At 47.4% G+C, this 17,198-nt stretch overlaps 2 protein-coding genes across 3 annotated transcripts in view; one reads left to right on the top strand and one right to left on the bottom strand.

The window, feature by feature from the left end:
* LDAH (lipid droplet associated hydrolase) overlaps window positions 1-4,506 on the top strand; it is a 116,419-nt gene extending 111,913 nt beyond the window's left edge. For both annotated transcript variants that reach the window (XM_035320942.1, XM_035320943.1), the window contains one exon: window positions 1,247-4,506. In XM_035320942.1, the coding sequence (XP_035176833.1) occupies window positions 1,247-1,438 (192 nt within the window). In that variant the 3' untranslated portion in view covers window positions 1,439-4,506. The remainder of the gene's footprint in view (window positions 1-1,246) is intronic.
* A 7,218-nt stretch (window positions 4,507-11,724) lies between these two features.
* GDF7 (growth differentiation factor 7) lies at window positions 11,725-17,152 on the bottom strand. Its single transcript, XM_035322813.1, has 2 exons — window positions 16,742-17,152; window positions 11,725-14,558 (listed from the first exon to the last, which is right to left on the bottom strand). The coding sequence occupies exons 1-2, from the start codon at window positions 17,073-17,075 to the stop codon at window positions 13,633-13,635; spliced, it is 1,260 nt and encodes a 419-aa protein (XP_035178704.1). The 5' UTR covers window positions 17,076-17,152; the 3' UTR covers window positions 11,725-13,632.
* Window positions 17,153-17,198: the final 46 nt, after the last annotated feature.

The raw sequence follows: 17,198 nt of genomic DNA, 5'->3' as shown, positions 1-17,198 counted from the left end.
CTAAATTATATAAGCATTGTTCAATTACTCACTGAAGTACAGAAATGAAATATGAAACAAATGAGAGTAATGGAATTAGGTTGAGCTATGTGTGTGATATGTTGAGCAGTCAATATCCTTCTCATACCTGTATCTGAACATTTTAGTATAAAGAAACCTCATAATTAATCTTGTTCCTGTATAGTTTAAAATCCATAGGTTTTTACTCTCTCCTAGAGAACCACTCTCTCTTGAATTACTTTATGGAAATGGAAAACATAGCTATAGCATACAAAGGTGAATGTGGGGGAAAAGGATTACTTGGGAAAGAGATACAGACAGTGTTTCTAAGAAAGAGAAAAAGCATTTTATTGAATGTGACATTAACCTGGTTATTTGTGACTTCTGTGTTTGGGTGGGCCCAGTAGCACTGGCCTCATATATGTCTTTGACCAAAGTTATTGGGGTAAGTTCAAAACAAAATAGTCTTTGTTAGAATTTTACTTCCACATTGCAATCTAAAAGAAAATTGCTCATTGATCTCAAGAAAATGCTTGTGCTCTACATGTGCTGCACTTCAGGATGTGCTTCTACATGTGCTGCGATTCTCCAAGCAATGCTTCTGAGAATGACCCAGATGATCTTCAGAGGTCCCCTCCAAGCCACACCATTCTATGATTCTATGATAATTATTATTATGACATGACTGAATGATTCACCTCTAGTTTAACACCAAGGCTAGGAAAATAGAGGTTGCTTCACCCCCAACCAGGTACGTGCTTTGAAACCACATCTAACAGATGCCAATAAGAAAAAGGTAGCCCACTTAGTTAAGACATAGCCTCAATTTTGTTATTTGAGTAAAAACTAGAAAGCTATTATAGACAACATAGCTAGTAGCTAGTGAAAACATAACAGCTTACCTAGATAGGCATGAATGCCATGGACAACCAGATGTTTTGATCCACGATAATAAATCTCTTAAGACACCTGGACTTCTGTCAGCAGACCTGTTTTCAGAGATAAGCCCAGAGATAAGCTACAGTTTTACAGATGAGGAAGCAAAGTTACAGAGTATTTCTTAATTGATTTCCTTGTAATTGCAGACTTGGAAATAACCAAGAACTACCAGTTCGCTATTCGTCATAGCATATGTTGGGTCATGAAGCATCCCTTATTTCCAAATAATCCAATGTTCTTGTCTTGGATATTGCTTGCTTCATCAGGAACTTTTCATATTAATTATTTGATCTGCTTTGATTTCTAGCTGATTTTTTACTATGGAACTGGAGACAGCTGGTGTCCACAGAACTACTACGATGAGATCAAAATGGATTTTCCAGATGGGGACATTCGACTTTGTGAGAAAGGCCTCCGCCACGCATTTGTGCTAGATGCCAGCAAGGAGATGGCTGCCATGATTACAGACTGGTTACGGGATGATCTGACCAAATTATAAGCACTGATTCAATGATCAACAAGAAAACAATACAATTATTTTGTGAACATGTGATTTTTTGTGAGAGAGTCTGTCCTATTTTTTGTTTGTTTATTATAGATTATGGCTTGTTTTCTACTGAGATGTTTTAGAGAAAGTTAAAGAGAGGCTGGCTGGTCCAAAGTATAGTTTTCTCAATTTAATGGTGATGTACATTCATCCTGTGTCTTCAGAGCTCTGCAGGACTTGGAAAAGTGTGGAACATTTATTGTCTTCTAGCACTCTAGACAACACTGATACTAGATTCACTGACTACAGGTGTACCTGTGTTACTACCACCTAAATTTCTTGCTGAGGAACTGTCGAGGCCGTATTTGGGGCAGCCCAGTTGGTCTGATTTAGAAGGAACTATCAGGCTACTCTGTATGGATAAAAATTCCCCTGTGGCAATCAGTCCTGGCGTACTGTGGAAAGCTTGGGCTCTCTCCACCTGACTCATCCATCTGTGCAGCCCTGGCACATGAGTAATGGACACCAGAACTGCCCAGGGCCCCTAACATATTGAGATCTTCAGGTCTGATGGGGCTCGTGGGCAGTCAGAGGTCAGGCCGAGTTCACACTTTGGATAAGGTTGCTGTGAAGATGAGGTGAATATGAGGTCCTCCAAGTATCAGAAGGGGTTTAGAGTGCTCCCAAGACTCCACAAATATTAAGCAGAATATAAGGTAGGTGAGGCTGCTCAGCTAGAGAACATACTTAAAGCCCTTGTTTCATTTTTTTCAATTGACTGTAGAGAGGGTAAAGGACCCTGGTCAGAAGTGCCAGTATTACAAGGTGAAGTTGATTGAAAAATCCATATATAACTACTTATAAGTGCCCGAGCTCTCTGAGCTATCATTCTTCTAATGAAGTCCCTGGGAACAGTGTTTGCTTATCAGCTTTAAAGAATTAAAACAGTTTTGATGCTTGCCTAAATTTCAGTTCTTTGTTCTAAGGACTGGAATATGGTATTTTCTGCCAAGCCACAAATTAGGTAAGTCCACCATGAAAAAACAGCCATTCTGCTGCGATTGCAGCCATGGAAGTGCATGAAATGTTAGTACTTATAACGCAGCCCTGGCTGTAGCACATTACAGATAAAACACTGTTTCTCACATTTTTCATCCTTCTCCTTTACAGATAGGGAAGAAAAAGAAAAAAAAAAGAAAAAGAAGAAAAAAAAAGTCCTGCCACTTGTGATAACACCAAATCTAGAAATGAAAACAATGTGAGTAAGGGGAACAGAGCCAAGTGTAATCAGGAAAAGTTTTCTAGCTGTGAACCTGTGAAATAGTCTCCCTGTGGAGTCCATAGGGACATTTATAAATAAATAAATTAAACACTACAGCATATAGTCACGGGAAGTCCTGCTCTAGCAAACAAATGAATTTAGATGATGCATTAGGCATCTAACTTACAAAGTTCATTAGCGTATTAATGTGGTACTACTGAGAATGGCGCTGGAGAGCGTTCTCTGTGATGCAGAAAGACTGAATAATTATCTCCATACTTAGCTTACACGACTATATACACACCTTCCACTTCTCTCTAGATCCCACTTAACTCTTTCACTAATATTTAAAGCAATTTGTAGAATTAAGTTTCTGGATATTTTAAACCAGTTTTCAAACCTGCAGCCAGCCGGTGGACTTAAGTGACCTTTTTTGCATCGTGTGAACTGCTTTGTCTTTTGAGACTAGCTGCTGGCTTTTCAGATTACACTGCCACAAAATGATGCAGATACTGATGCTTGAGGCAGAAATGTTGAGACCCCCGTCACAACAGCATGGGGAGGAGCCAGGTGTGCTCAAAGTGAAAGGTCCGTGCTGGTGCAACTGATTCTGGTCATTGGAGAGCCCTGGGACCGACCTTCCTACAGGGCCATAGTCAGCAATGATCAAAACACTTCTTGTGCTCACTTTGGAAATCCACGGTTGCGCATGTCTGTGTGTCTGTCTGTGTTCAACCAGCCCCCAGGTGTTGGCATGGAGTCCTGTTGGATGGCCTCGTGGCAGATGCTAAACGCATCTGTTGGCCTAGGTGCTCCCTGTGGCAGAGTGAGGGTATGCGTGTCTGCATATGTGTGTGTATGTATATATATCCGTATTTATACACCCACATATGCACGTGTGTGTATGTTAGCGACATAAAGAACACAGTTCACTTGGTTGTTTTGGTCTACGCATTGATAGGGTTAGACAAAACATTTGTTCTTTATACGGAATCATGTAATTGAGCAAGGAATCAGCTTGTAAAAGTTGAGCGGTTGCGGTGGATCTTCTGGGAAGAGAAAAAATCTTGCATTAACCAAAGATGACAAGCAGCTATTAAAGCCTGGAAACTGAAGCACCTATGAGAGGCAGTTGTTTACAGTGCATTATTCGTATCCTTTGTATGAGAAATTAATTTAGCAATACTTGTACTTGACTTGTGTATTCCTTTTATACGAATGCTAATCTGTTGTTATAAATCCTACTGACTGCATTAAGACCTAAACTGAGATTACTGCAGGATAATGCCTTACGATTTTCTTAAATGAATTTTCTCTAAGATTATGGAAACCATAGTGATTCAGTTGTGTCCTTCCTCCTTGAAGCTCTTACCGTAAGGCTAAGGTCTGAAAATTTGCTACTCTACTCATTGCATAAAAGCATGGGTCTGCTTTTCACAGCTGTATTTCCTAAGAGCAGTGGGTCTCACACAATGAGAATCCAGCTCTTCTGAAGCCAGTGGTGTTCGCCAGGACCCTAGGCAAAGAGCGTCAAAAGTGCTTATGGTCCAAATGTGCCAACTCACCATAAAAACACAGTGTAATTTTGCCTATTTTAGACTATATTAGAGTTCTTGGGAAACCTATCACAAATTCATTGACTGTATGCGGTAACATCTAATCTTGGTCATTCACACTTGTGCTTAATTGTCACCACGTGAGTAAACGTGCTAGCTGCAACAACTTTGACTCATGTTCGTGTTTTGCTAGATCAATACCTTTTATGACTAAGTACACAAATCTGATAACAAAAAATAAAGACATTTGTTGTAAAATGTAATTTGAGTCTTTAATAACTTGTTCAATCCTAGTTCATCTTCGTTATTTCATGCATGCAGAATTTACAAAAATACTTGCCAAAAAACAAATTTCACGTGCAGTTTAGACATCTAACCTCAGGGGACGTCGGTGGGTGGTAGGCACCTGACAAGTTTAAGCATTTTTATCCAGAGCCTCTCCAAAATAATCAGTGTTTCCTCTTGCTCCCTCCAGCTGAGTATTAGCTGCTTTGAATGATCTATAGTGTGCAGGCTAGGAAGACTTCAGGAAGCTTGGTGAGTGCTTTCCCCATGTTTATGGTGAAGAATTTGGAGCTGAACTCCAAGCTAAACATCAGTTTCTTGACTCACAGGAGACAGATTGCATACATGAGCCACAACAGATGATCTCTTCTCTGCAGTTGAGGTCATTTACGTATTGATTTTATGGAAAATGGGTTTATATGTGCATCCACTCCCCATCTCTTTCTTTGGTCTAGCTAATTGCCAACAAAGACTTTAAACAAGATGTTCAATGTTATTATTAATCAAGTTACTCAAAATATTACTGGATTTCGGTAAACTCGCAAGACCCAGGAGACCCATTTTTTTTCTGTGTCACAGGTCACACTCAGACTCCCAACTGCAGTAAGTTTCTGAGGCTCATTACTTCCAGGCAAATGTTTTCTTCTCTGGCACTTACAGAATAAGGATCCTGAGGGCTTTTATGAGTGACCAGGAACAATATACAAGCATGGAGTTCTGCAACAGCTGATGGGGTTTATTACAAGCCAAAGATGGTAGTAGTAATAGTACAATCCAGCTGCCAGAAGCGATCGTAGCATCATGCAGAAGTTATGAAACAGGGTAACACGCATGCTCAGATGGTACAGGCAAGGAGACATTTAATTAGAGGCTGTTTTCAACTCCTTAAGCTGATAGTAAATGGAGTAGGTTTTTCCATTCCACATACTGCAGGAACGTGCTTGCAGGAAAGGAGTTGTGTTGTGGTTTTTTACCAGTTTGCAGTAGCTAATAAAATACAGAATGTTAAGACATCTGACTCATTCTGCAGAGCAGTGCTTGCCAGCCAGTTACTTGGAGGAGAAATTTTGCCATCCCACTTGAAGCAATTCACAATAAGAAAGGCAATGGGGGACTGCTCCTCATTTTCCCTGTTTATGAACATCTTGCTCAAACTCACTTTAAGCACCCACCCAACCTCAGCTCTAAAATGCTTTGCTTCATTTAAGAGAAATCCACGTGTATGAAGACCAGATGGCTTGGAACTGGGGAAAATACAGGCTTTCCTAATATCAGGACTACTCCTTTTCTCTCACAAATACCCTTAAAATTTAAGAATTCCACTGTTCCAAGATAAAAAGGAAAAACATTTGATTTATAGTCAAAAGTTTTGACATGTTCACATCATCTGCTTTCACCATGCATGGGATACTGCAAGTGATCAGGGTTTATTGAGAAGCAACTTTATTTTCCCTCCCACAAAAACTTTCTTTAAGCATCCAGAGTGAAAAGGGATTGCGTAGCAACTACAGCCTCAGAAAAGTCAATAGGATTGCACTCAAGCTTAGAGAGACCCATGTGCTCAATTGACTGAGACTAGGGCCATGAAGAGCTTCAGTACAAAGGAAAACATGGCAATAACTGTAAGACAGGAGCTTTCTTTTATCTTCATATCCCTACTGGTTTGCATCAAAATAGAACATTCCAACATAGCAGGATTCTTGCAGAATTAGCACTTTATGATAACGAGGATTTAGGTTTTCAAAGTGACAAGAGCATGCCTATGTAGTAGGCCTGGCTCACCATATTTACCCCCAGTTCATAAAGCGGTGCTCCCCCCCCCCCCCCCCTACGAAAAAAAAAAAAAAAAAAAACTGAATTCCCTCTCTGGTCTAATTAATCTAATCTATCTGATCTAAATACAGGGGTACCATATCTCCCTCTGGAGGTCCTGTCAGGCACCAACTTATTTATCTGTCTATTTATCTATTTATTTATTTATTACTAAATAAGGACAATTGTTTTAGGGTTAAGTCACTAGATGCCCAAGTCTGACTGTGTCCTCATTTAGCATTTTCTTCCACCATGTGTAGAAGTGACCCTGGACATCTTATCTGTCTCTGCTGTGCCTCTGATTTCTCTCAGATATGGATTACCATGGCAATGCTCAGTTTTTAGAGTGTATCTGAGGATTAAGTTGTTTATTTTGTAAACCACATGAATAGTCTGAAGTCCTATTGGATTTTGTTGAAGACATGACTGGATTCCTGTGAATAATCATTTGGTCCCACCCTTACAAATTTTGTTGAAAATAACTTAATACTTTCCTGTAAAACTGCACATGCAGCAGGCAGGCACTGTGGTAACCTGCCTTCCCTGCATGCCTAACCAGAGGACTTGTGCTACTTGTACATTTACAGACAATGTGACTGCAAATGAGTATGTGAGGGTGCCCAAAAGATGACTCGTGCTTGGTATGTCACCTCAGGTGCCCCAGGAGAAGAAATCACCATGTGCTTCTCCAGCTGAACCACGTGTTTGTGTGTGTGCTTAACATGAAGGGTCAGACTAGAAAATACCAGTGTTGTGAGAATTAATATTGAAGTTCTTCAGGCAACCCCCATCATCAGTTCTCTACTTGCTTCTCCTCGATTTCAGAACGTGAGGTTGCTCTGTTGCAGCTGAAGCACATACCTGATGCCTTGGAGACCTCTTCCATGCTTCCAAATATCCTTACTCCACGTCTGCATGTTCACAGTATTGCATATGGTGGAGATGTATTGTAGGCAGTCTTAACCCTACCACATTCATCTGTTGTCCCCAAGTCACTTTGGTGATGACCATTGCAGGAACCATGCTAAAGCAGCTCACTCAGCCTGAAACTTCTCTTATTGCAACTATGCAATCCTAGTGAAAGCAGGCCAGAAAAAAAGTCATATAGCTACTTGCAGCCCCACCTAGAATGTGCTTCACATAAAGACAACCTAATCTTACAGATTCCCTGCCTTCTGGATGCCCCATAACTTTTAAAGTTCACCTTCTAAGAATGCAAAAGGGTCTCATGTCCCAGTGTGCTTTATGAAGCTATTAAAAATAAAAAAATAAAAGGCTTTGAAAGAGTGAGGAAAGGAATCGAAAGAATGAGGAATATATATATATATATCTAATAAAAAATTAAAAAGTAATAGTAATATAGTCTAATCTCTAGAATATTAAAATATGTACCATGTGTATCAGTGATACCTAACAGGAATGTAACTACTAGACCTGATATGGGGGAAAAGAATTCTCTACTATATTTTTCCAAGTATATTTTCATTTCCCAAGTTTTTAAATCCAACATTTCTTCCTCATTTCCTAATGGGCTATTTTCACCAGATGCAAACAGACTATGCTCATCCCACCCCCTCTTTGGAAGGCCTTGCCCCAGACTCCCTCTGCAGGGACTGCTGGGCTCTGGGCTCCAGCAGAGGCAGAGTCTTGTGCTCAAGTCAAACCCATCAGGAAAGCTTTGCATGGTCACAAGCACAATGTGAGCTGGGGAGATTCCTCCAGCTGTTGTATTTACCCCTTCAATTTTGTATTTCTGAGCCTCTAAAGCTTCCTGTTCAAGTCAATGTAGAGCACCATGCCTGGCTGACTGGAGCTGGATAGCTACAGGTCAAGGAAGGAGAACTGTATTCAGAAGCAAAGGGAAGAAAAGGGATGTACCTTTGGATGACAAATCCAATGTAAACGCTCACTGTTCTTCCACTTTTTCCCTTGAAAAATACCTGAGCTTGCCAGGGAAGGCAGTGTAAAATGAATGGCTTTTTCGTATTTATTTTTTATAATCTAGGTAGCCCAGGAAGTCAGTATGACTTATGAAGGATGCTCTAAAATGAGCCAAATTGGTTTTGATACACAGGCACAAGTCAACAAAAGAAAAACTCTTGCAGGAATCTATTTATCAATAAAATATTTAATAAACTTATCTGTACAAAATATTAAAAAGGTTATTGAAGAGTATACAAGAATACTTATTTAACAAATATATACTGCTATATAATATATTCAAGAAAATATAGATTGCTGTTTACAGTTCATTTACAATCCAATATGTACAATCTATTTAAATTTTAGAATACATACAAACAATGCATTTACACCATCACTTACAGATCTATCTTCTTTAGAGATATTTCACACACTCAAACCTGGAAAAGCTGAACAAATACATGGATAGTTTAGAGGCACACACAGGGATACAAGTATTGCTTCAAAAAATTAACTACTAGAGATACTGCTATTGGAAACTTAAGTCCTTTGTCATTTATTGATATTTTTCCTTTCTATTCAAAGGAAAGAAGACATAAATAAAACCATGACTGACCAGCAGAGAGGCTCGTTTTGTCAAAAGAGCTCCACATAGTCTCGATTTCACTTCAGAAAAAGAACAGGCACTGATAGGCTATGTGGTAATTTGGCAAACTGGATATATTTGGCACAACTGACATTGCCCCAGGCTGCACCTAAGCTGGGGAGCACCAAGAAAAGAGCAGGTCCTCCCTGCACAGAAGTGCCTTCAGTTCTTGGGAGCAGTGCCTTCACTTTGCCAGCGAGGAGCAGGAGCGTGACACGGGGCCGGTGACTTCAGGGGGCAAGGTTGGATCAAACCCCCAAACCACAGCTAAGGTTTAAGAGCTTGATTTTCAGAGGCATGGTGCTTCAGAAGCTCAGACCTTTCTTTTGGGGCAGGACTTATATCCTACAGGTTAACCTGCTCACGTGGGGTGAATATAACCAGGGTGGTCACCCCCTCCCTGCCCAAGGAAAGTGCCTCAGCCTCAGCTGACCACAGCCAAAGCGACCATGTCACTTCAGCACCTCCTCGGTGACTAAGGCCTCGTGTCTCCACAAGCAACCATTTCTTGTCCTGCCCTGTGGAAGTCCTTTAACGCCCTGCTGCTGCCAGCACTACAGGTGCGAGCCCTCAGCCTAGGGACCAACGGAGCGAGGCATCCCTGAGCTCGGCCTCTTGGTGTTTTCCTACTGTTCCCCTCTTCTCTGACCTTCAAGGCAGGGCTGAGGAAGCAGAAAAACTTCTTCATGGAGGAACACCATGGAGAATGCTGCCATCTCTCCCAAGACAGAGACCAAAGCCAGTGCCACAGCACTCAGCGAGGCCAGGCCTTAACCAGCGTCTTGTTCCTCCACTAGTGGAGACCTGGGTGACACCAGATAGGTTCATAACACACCAAAGTGGAAAGTTTCCATTGGGAAAAGCACTTGAACATCTGACTCATCATGAGCAAGTCCTCTCCTCCCACCACGTTTGACCCCACCAGGCCTGTGGCCCTGCAGGCCCTCACTCATGGGCACAGATGGTGCCTGCAGCTCCCTCAGCCCTGCCTTCCTCACTTGCTCCACTCCCCAACCCTGTGCTCCCCACGTGAAAACCCAGAATATAAACACAAATATCAAAACTGAAAAACGAGCTCACAGAAAAAAAAAAAAAAAAAAAAAAAAAAGAGCAAAACCTGCTGAAAAAGTGGCTGGGTTTCGTTTGCGGCCATTTCTGGAATGGATCAAGCTTTGGTTTAGGACATTGAATAGTAACATACTTGAAAATGCCTCTACTCCACTCATCCTAAAGTTAAACGTGTACATCAGCCTCTTGTGCTTTCCCCCCACGGCATAAACCAGGCTCCTCTCCAGTGCAGCCAATTCAGGAGGATTGCTCTGATACCAGTAGAAGGAAAAGCAGGACCTACGTGTGTCCTGAGGTGCATGGCTTTAATATCCTTCAAGATGTAAGGTGTGGTCCTTGGCTAGTGTTTTCTACCAGCAAGAGTTCCAAATTTTGCCTGGGTTTTGTTTGTTTGTTTGTTTGTTTTTTAGGTCCAGGACACTTGCTGATACAGCATAACTGAGTTTCAGAGACAGCTCTGCATTTCCACGTACATAGCAATGTACTGTGTTATGAATAAAGAGCCTTAAAAGAGTGATGTCAGATGGTTTTGTCATGGAAGACATAAACCAGCCTACGACAAAACTCAGTGTGTTAGATGCACCAGCCTGGTACAATGCCTCACTCTTGCCAGAGATCAGTCTAAAGACAGGAGGGACAGAAAAGCTCTCCCCCCACGTGCCTGCGGTTACGTGGGAGCCAGCAAGGTGACCACCACTAAAAAAACACTTTAAGGTTTGTGGGATAGGGGCCTAAAACTGCCAACAGGAGAAGTGGCTGCTTGCTTTGCAAAGGGAGTGTGACCGATAAATCACCGCAGACCTTCCCAGCTTTCCCCAGCAGCAAGAGCTGTGCAGTCAAGATGTGAGTTAAAATCCATATGGTGCAAACACACACAGAACTGGCTGGCACTCAGGTTTGAGCAGAAGGCAGGCTTGGGGTCTGCTCTTTATCTAAAGTGGTACATTTGCCAGTCTTTTCCTCATGGGTACGCCAAGCATCAGCAAACAGCCAAGGAGGACATCGTTGCTCCATCTGCCAGTGCTGACCAGAGGTACAGCCGCTGGCATCGACACAGCAATGCCAGGGCAAAGCCAGGGCAAGCCTTTTCCATGTGAACATCCATTGCTGTGCCAGAGGATATTCATCTCCCTTCTACATCTGGTCTGAAGTAGGATGCATGAAGTGTGGGGGTGGGAGTGTTATTTTAAGAGAATTAAAAAGCAATTACTCCTTTAAAAAAAATAGAAAAGGAAAATGGCAAAATCAGCATTTCCTGGGAAACCTTTTTAGGCCAGAAGTCACCATGGGCACCTGGACAGTTAAACCAGGCACAAAGCATCTGGCTTCTGCCTGTCCCTGCTTTGCGATGCCACTAGGCAGGGGGCTTCAGGACACAGCACTGGCTGTGGCTTAAGCACAGGCTCTGGTTTTATAGACCTCAACGAGCCTAAGGCAAGGCACGTGCACCAGGCTTGGTCCGACCACGCACACTTCCCCAAATCCCACCTCCGTGTTTTCAAACCATTTTTGGGTCACTCACTGCAACTTTCCCTGCTCCTAAGCCACCACCCCATACAAGAGGGGATGGAGTCCACTGAACATAGGTACACGGGTCCTTTTCAAACGCTTGATATTTCTAGCTTCACTGTAATTATATCCTGCAGATAAAAATGGTGCTGAAGGTCAGACAAATCCTCCAGGAGAATATATTCTTATATTCTGCATGGAATTGGTTGGGTGTTTTGTTGTTGTTGTTTTTTTTTTGTTTTTTTTTTCCTGGAAAGGTTGTACAAATACTGCAGATTGGGAACCTATAATTATCCATTTAAATCACTCTGAGCCTACTGAATTCACCCTTGTCCAAACTCAGCCTCTCGTCTCCTATTTATAATGCTTACATGTGCTTGAAAAACAGCTCAGGCAAGAGGCAACTGATCAGAAATACAACTTTACTGGATGGTTTCTATGGCTTTCCCCCTTGAGAGTAAGCCCCCAGCAGAACCTGGCCTTACCTATCACAGTGTAGAGATCTCCACCAAAAATGACATGCCCAGTTTAGAGAGAGGTGATTGATTCTTGCATGGGCAAAACCACAGACAGCATCGTCACCAGCATCAGCCTCTGTGCTCTCCTCCAAAACCTCCCCCGTTCTCATTTATTTCAGTGATGCAGGCTGCGAACCTGCAGCGACTGAGCCACAGCTATTCTCCCAAGGGTGCTGATGTGCCCTCGAACACGGCTCCCCATCCCGCAGGAAGGGGGCTGAGGCTCACAGCAGCCACCAGCCCGCGGGGCTGCCAGGAGCTGTGTGTGTATATGTGTATATGTATATATATCTTGCCTGGATTTGAACTGCCCACAAACCTCCACCACAAATATTTGGAGGAAAGGGGAGGGAGTAAAAGAAACAAAAACGTGAAAAATAAAAATAAAAATAAAAAAGTTTGAGCAGTGAGAAGACCAACAGGGATTGAAAAACGTTGTATAGGGGAAGCTCAGTGACTCTGTGCATGCTGTGGTGCCAGCCTCCTCCTGCTGTGATTTCTGCTGGCACTAACGTTGAACCTGGGGTGAGACCTGCCAGCCCTCCCCAGCCCTTCCTTGTCACGCAGGGTGACCACAGTGGGAAAAAAACAAAACAGAAACACCATGGCAAGAAAAGCTGCTGGCATGGCCATGCTCCTTGAGATGCCCCTAAGCTGGAGAATGAGGAGCTCGACAGGAAAAAAAAAAAAAAAGAAGAAGAAAAGAAAAAAACAATTCAGCAGGGATTTTTCTCCCCCAAAGCAAACTCCTGTAGCTAGTGAGCACCGATATTTGTAAGGCAAGAGCTTGACCACCAGCAAAAAACAAATCATCCAAAGCAAAATCTGTGCAAACCCATCCCTGACCTACGCCAACCCAGCCCACAAGGCCAAAGCTTGGTACCAAAAGCCACCAAGGCAGAGCAGAGACCTCACGGCTTCCCACAGCTCCTTTACCAATGCCAGGTTCTCTGGTTTGAAGGCATGATTTATGCTCAGCTCCAGAGTTCCCAAAATGCTGCAGTCCTCTTAGCACAGCACAGAGCACCCTGCTCTACCCAGCTCAGCTGTCTGCGAGTTAAAAGTCTGTTTTTTGGCGGATCCAGGCTCCCTTAGGGGAGTGGGGAGAGGCAGGGAGGGATGGAGCTCGCTGTAAAATTGGTGCCAGAGGAAGGTGGGGTGGAGCCTGCCCTTTTTATAGCCAGATTATTTGGAAAAATAAGAAGCCAAGCTAAATGGCTCTTCCCTGGGGAACTCGGGGCTTTGCTTCTCCCCAGATACACTGAAGATGTGTCCTTTTACACTCCAAAAAGAGAGCTCCCACTGTCCCTGCACCCCGCTGCCATGGCTGGACGGCAATGCTGACCCAATGCTCCATCCCTCCCACCTTCCTCCGCCGAGGCAATTTGGCAGAAAACCCCAAAACTCTGAGAAAGAAGCTGTCTGCGGGGAGGGTCTCCCCATCCCTCCTAGGCTCACGGCCCAGGCAGCCCCGGGAGGGAAGGGGGCTCTTAGCTTGGCTTTTGGGAAGGCACACACCGGGATGTGTATGTATATATATATATATTTTATATATATATATATTTCTATTTATATATATAAAATGGGGCTGCCGGGCGGGGCGGGGAGGGGGAGAGCTGCAGAAATTGCTACCTGCAGCCGCACGTCTCCACGACCATGTCCTCGTACTGCTTGTAAACGACGTTGTTCCCGGAGTCTATGTAGAGGATGCTGATGGGGCTGAGCTTGGAGGGCACGCAGCAGCTCGGGGGGGTGGACTCCGGGTCCATGGAGTTCATCAGGGTCTGGATGATGGCGTGGTTGGTGGGCTCCAGGTGGGAGCGCAGGGGGAAGTCACACACCCCCTCGCAGTGGTACGCCTCGTAATCCAGGGGGGCGATGATCCAGTCGTCCCAGCCCAGCTCCTTGAAGTTCACATGCAGGGGCTTCCTGCTGCAGCGGGTCTTGGCCTTCTTCCCGTGGCCTCTGCCCCCGGCGCGGCCGGCGACGGCGGCGGTCCTCCTCTTCCTCCGCTTGGGGTACGCCTCCTGGCCGGGATCAGGGGGCTCCACGAACGGGGGGCTGCCCAGAGCCTTGATCTTATCCCGGATCTCCTTGAAGAGGTTCTCCTTCCTCTGGGTGCGGGAGAAGGCCACGAGCAGGGCTCGCTCGTGGGGCTGCGGCCGGGGCTTGCTGAAGCCCAGCTGCCGGGGGGGCAGGAGCCGCCCCGACTGATCCGACACGATCCTCAGCAGGAAGCACAGCAGCTTGCCCGACGGAGACCTCTCCCTGCGGTCCCGCAGTGCTTCCCAGACGTCAAACACCTCCCATCTGGAGGAGCCCGCGTCCAAAACGTCTGCAGCCCTGGAGTCCAGCAGCCGGGGCTCCTCGCCGTCACGGCTGGGGCAGGTGGAGAGGAGGAGGTGGTGGAAGGTGCCTTCGGGGGACAGGGCCAAGCTGCGGTTTTCGGGGAGGGCGCGCAGGACCCGCAGCTCCGCGCCCGTCACCTCCTCTGCCTCGGGCAGGCTGGAGATGTCAAAGAGGTACCGCTGCTCGGGGGTGGACAGGGAGGCATCTGGAAGAGATAAAACAAACAAACAAACAAAAAAACAAAAAAAAAAAAAAAAAAAGAAGAAGAAATATATAAACCCAGCCAGCTGAAACCAAGCTCTTGCTACAGAGGCGCGAGGGACGGGGGAGAAGGCATGCTGAGCGTCCCAGCGGGGAGGGACGCAGCAGTGTGTCCCAGCAGGGTCACCCGGGCTGGAGGTGGTGGCAACAAAATGGGGAGGAGAAGGCGGGGAGGGAGGGAGAGAAGGAGGGAGGGAGGAATGGAAGCGGCTCCCCATGTCCCAAGGTGTCCTCTGCCTCCTCCTGAGCGTTTCAGTGCCCCCAGCTGCGGGGCACATCGCCACTCTGCACCTGTTTTGGCGTGGAAAGCCCCCTCCGACACCACGCAGCAGTCCCCAGTGAGCAGGTTGTCACTGAGTGCTCCTGCCTTTTGTCGTCCTCCCCTCCAGTCCTCGGCCATGCCAAGGAAAATGCTGCCAAAAAAATCTCCTTTTCCCTCACAGGCAGGGTGCGCACATCGGGGATGCTGCTTTGGGGTGTCTGATGCAGGAGCTGAAAGTGAGCCCAGCCTGCATTTGTCCCTATTTTTGGTGGGTTCAGAGCCCAAACACAGACTCGCGCAGTTTCTGGTACTGATTAAATACGCTAGATGTGAATTAAAAAAAAAATAAAATAGAAGAAGAAGTGGTGGCAGAGGGGAAGATGAATGAATTCTGGGAGGCTTGGCGTTTTGTTTTCCCCTCTCTAACCTGACCAGGGCATGCAGCAAACACCACTGCCGAGCCCCAGCCCCGCAGTACCCCAGCCTGTGCCCACAGAGCTTGATGCCCCCACGCCACAACCCACACCACGTGGCAAATACTTTTCTCCCCATCATTTATTATTATTATTTTCTTTTAAAGCAGATCTAAAATTCCTGCGAGGCCAGATAAGGAGATCCCTTTCAAGAGTGCATCTGGTTTCGTTTTGCGCTGCAGCTCGCAGGGCACTGCCCTCCCTCCCGCCGGAGCATCTTCCCCCAGTGCCCCCTCGGTCCCCGGCCGCTCCCAGCATCAGCCCCCTGCCCACACGGCCGGCAGGATGCGGCCCCTCAGCGGGCAGATGGCTCGGGGGGCTGCTTTTCCCTTTGGCTTTTCACTGTATTTCGATCGGGGGGCTCTGACTTAATGTTTTGGGCTTTTTTCCCCACTAAAATTTGGTCGGGAGGATGCGATGGGTACACGGGCATTATAAAAATACATCGTTAAGTGCGCCTGTGCGTCTGTTCGATGCTTAGCGTTAGATCCGGGGGTGTGAAGGGGGCAAAAGAGGGAGAGAAGGGGAAGGGGACCTCGAGGCAGAATTCCCCGAGCGGCCGTGCTCCCTCTCCGTCCCGTCCCGTCCCCAAAATCTCCGCACCCCGCACCGCAGCCCCAGCGGCATGCCCGGCGCCACCCTCGCTGCCTGAGCATCCCTGCCCGCTCCGGGCCGGTCCCCGCTCTCCCCCAGCCCCAACCCCGTGCACGACCCCGTTCGCCACCCCCTGCATCCCATCCCCAGCCTTTTTCGGAGCCCGATCCCCGCGCACGGCCCCGTTCCCCATTAAAACACCGCGGAAGGGGCATCCCGCACCGCTCACAGCCCCGTCCGCACCCCGACGGGGGGGACCCCGCTCCCCGACAAACCCCATCCCACCGCACGGCCCCGTACCCGAAACGGGGGACCCCGCTCCCAAAAGATCTCCATCCCACTGCGGAGACCCCATCCTGGTCCCCAACGAGCTCTATTCCATTGCGCAGCTCCCATCCCGGTCCCCAACGACCCCCATCCCACTGTGGAGATCCCATCCCGGTCCCCAGGGAGCCTCATCCCATTGCGCAGCACCCATTCTGGTCCCCAAGGATCACCATCCCACTGCGGAAACCCCATCCCGGTCCCCAGCGAGCCTCATCCCGTTGCGCAGACCTCATCCCAGTTTCAAATGAGCCCTATCCCATTGTGCAGACCCTATCCCAATCCCCAAAGACCCCCATCCCATTGCACAGCACCCATCCCAGTCCCCACCAAGCCTCTTCCCATTGCACAGCACCCATCCCGGTCCCCACCGCTCCCCATCCCGCGGCACAGCCCCCTTCCCCCCTTGCCCCCCTACAAACCCCATCCCGCCGCGCACCCCCCCGGTCCCCACCGCCACCCCCCGGCTCTCACCGCTGCGCCCCCGCTCCGCGAAGCCCGTCACCGTGGCGGCGGGGCGGCCGGCACCCCGGCGGGCGGCCAGGCGCTGGTAGAGGGCCACCATGTAGTGGTGGGGCACCACGGTGCCGTTGCGCGGCGGAGAGGAGGAGGAGGAGGAGGAGGAGGAGGAGGAGGAGACGGAGGAGGAGGAGGAAGAGGAGGAGGAGGAGGAGGAGGAAGGCGCGGCCGCCGAGGGTCGCGGGGGGGACGCCGCCGGCGGGCCGAGCACGGCGGCTGCCTCCAGCCCCCGGCGGAGGCGGCAGGCTCCGAGGAGGCAGAGGCAGAGGGCGGCGGCGGGGAGGCGCATGGCGGCGGCCGGGGCGCTCGGCGCGGTGCTGCTGCCGCCGCCGCTCCCCGCCGCCTTTTGAGCATCGTCCTTCGCCCCGGCGCCGCCGCCGCCGCCGCCGCCGCCGCCTTCGCCGCCGCCGTC

The sequence above is a fragment of the Oxyura jamaicensis genome, chromosome 3, assembly GCF_011077185.1.
Source record: "Oxyura jamaicensis isolate SHBP4307 breed ruddy duck chromosome 3, BPBGC_Ojam_1.0, whole genome shotgun sequence".
Lineage (NCBI taxonomy): Eukaryota > Metazoa > Chordata > Aves > Anseriformes > Anatidae > Oxyura > Oxyura jamaicensis.
This window is presented reverse-complemented; position numbering and strand designations above follow the sequence as displayed.

Bases quoted from the DNA above. Each gene is read 5' to 3' on its own strand.
- GDF7 (XM_035322813.1), bottom strand. From the start codon at position 17,075: ATGCGCCTCCCCGCCGCCGCCCTCTGCCTCTGCCTCCTCGGAGCCTGC. The intron at 14,559-16,741 runs GTGAGAGCCGGG...TATCTCTTCCAG, and splicing joins CGCGGAGCGGGGGCGCAGCG to ATGCCTCCCTGTCCACCCCC.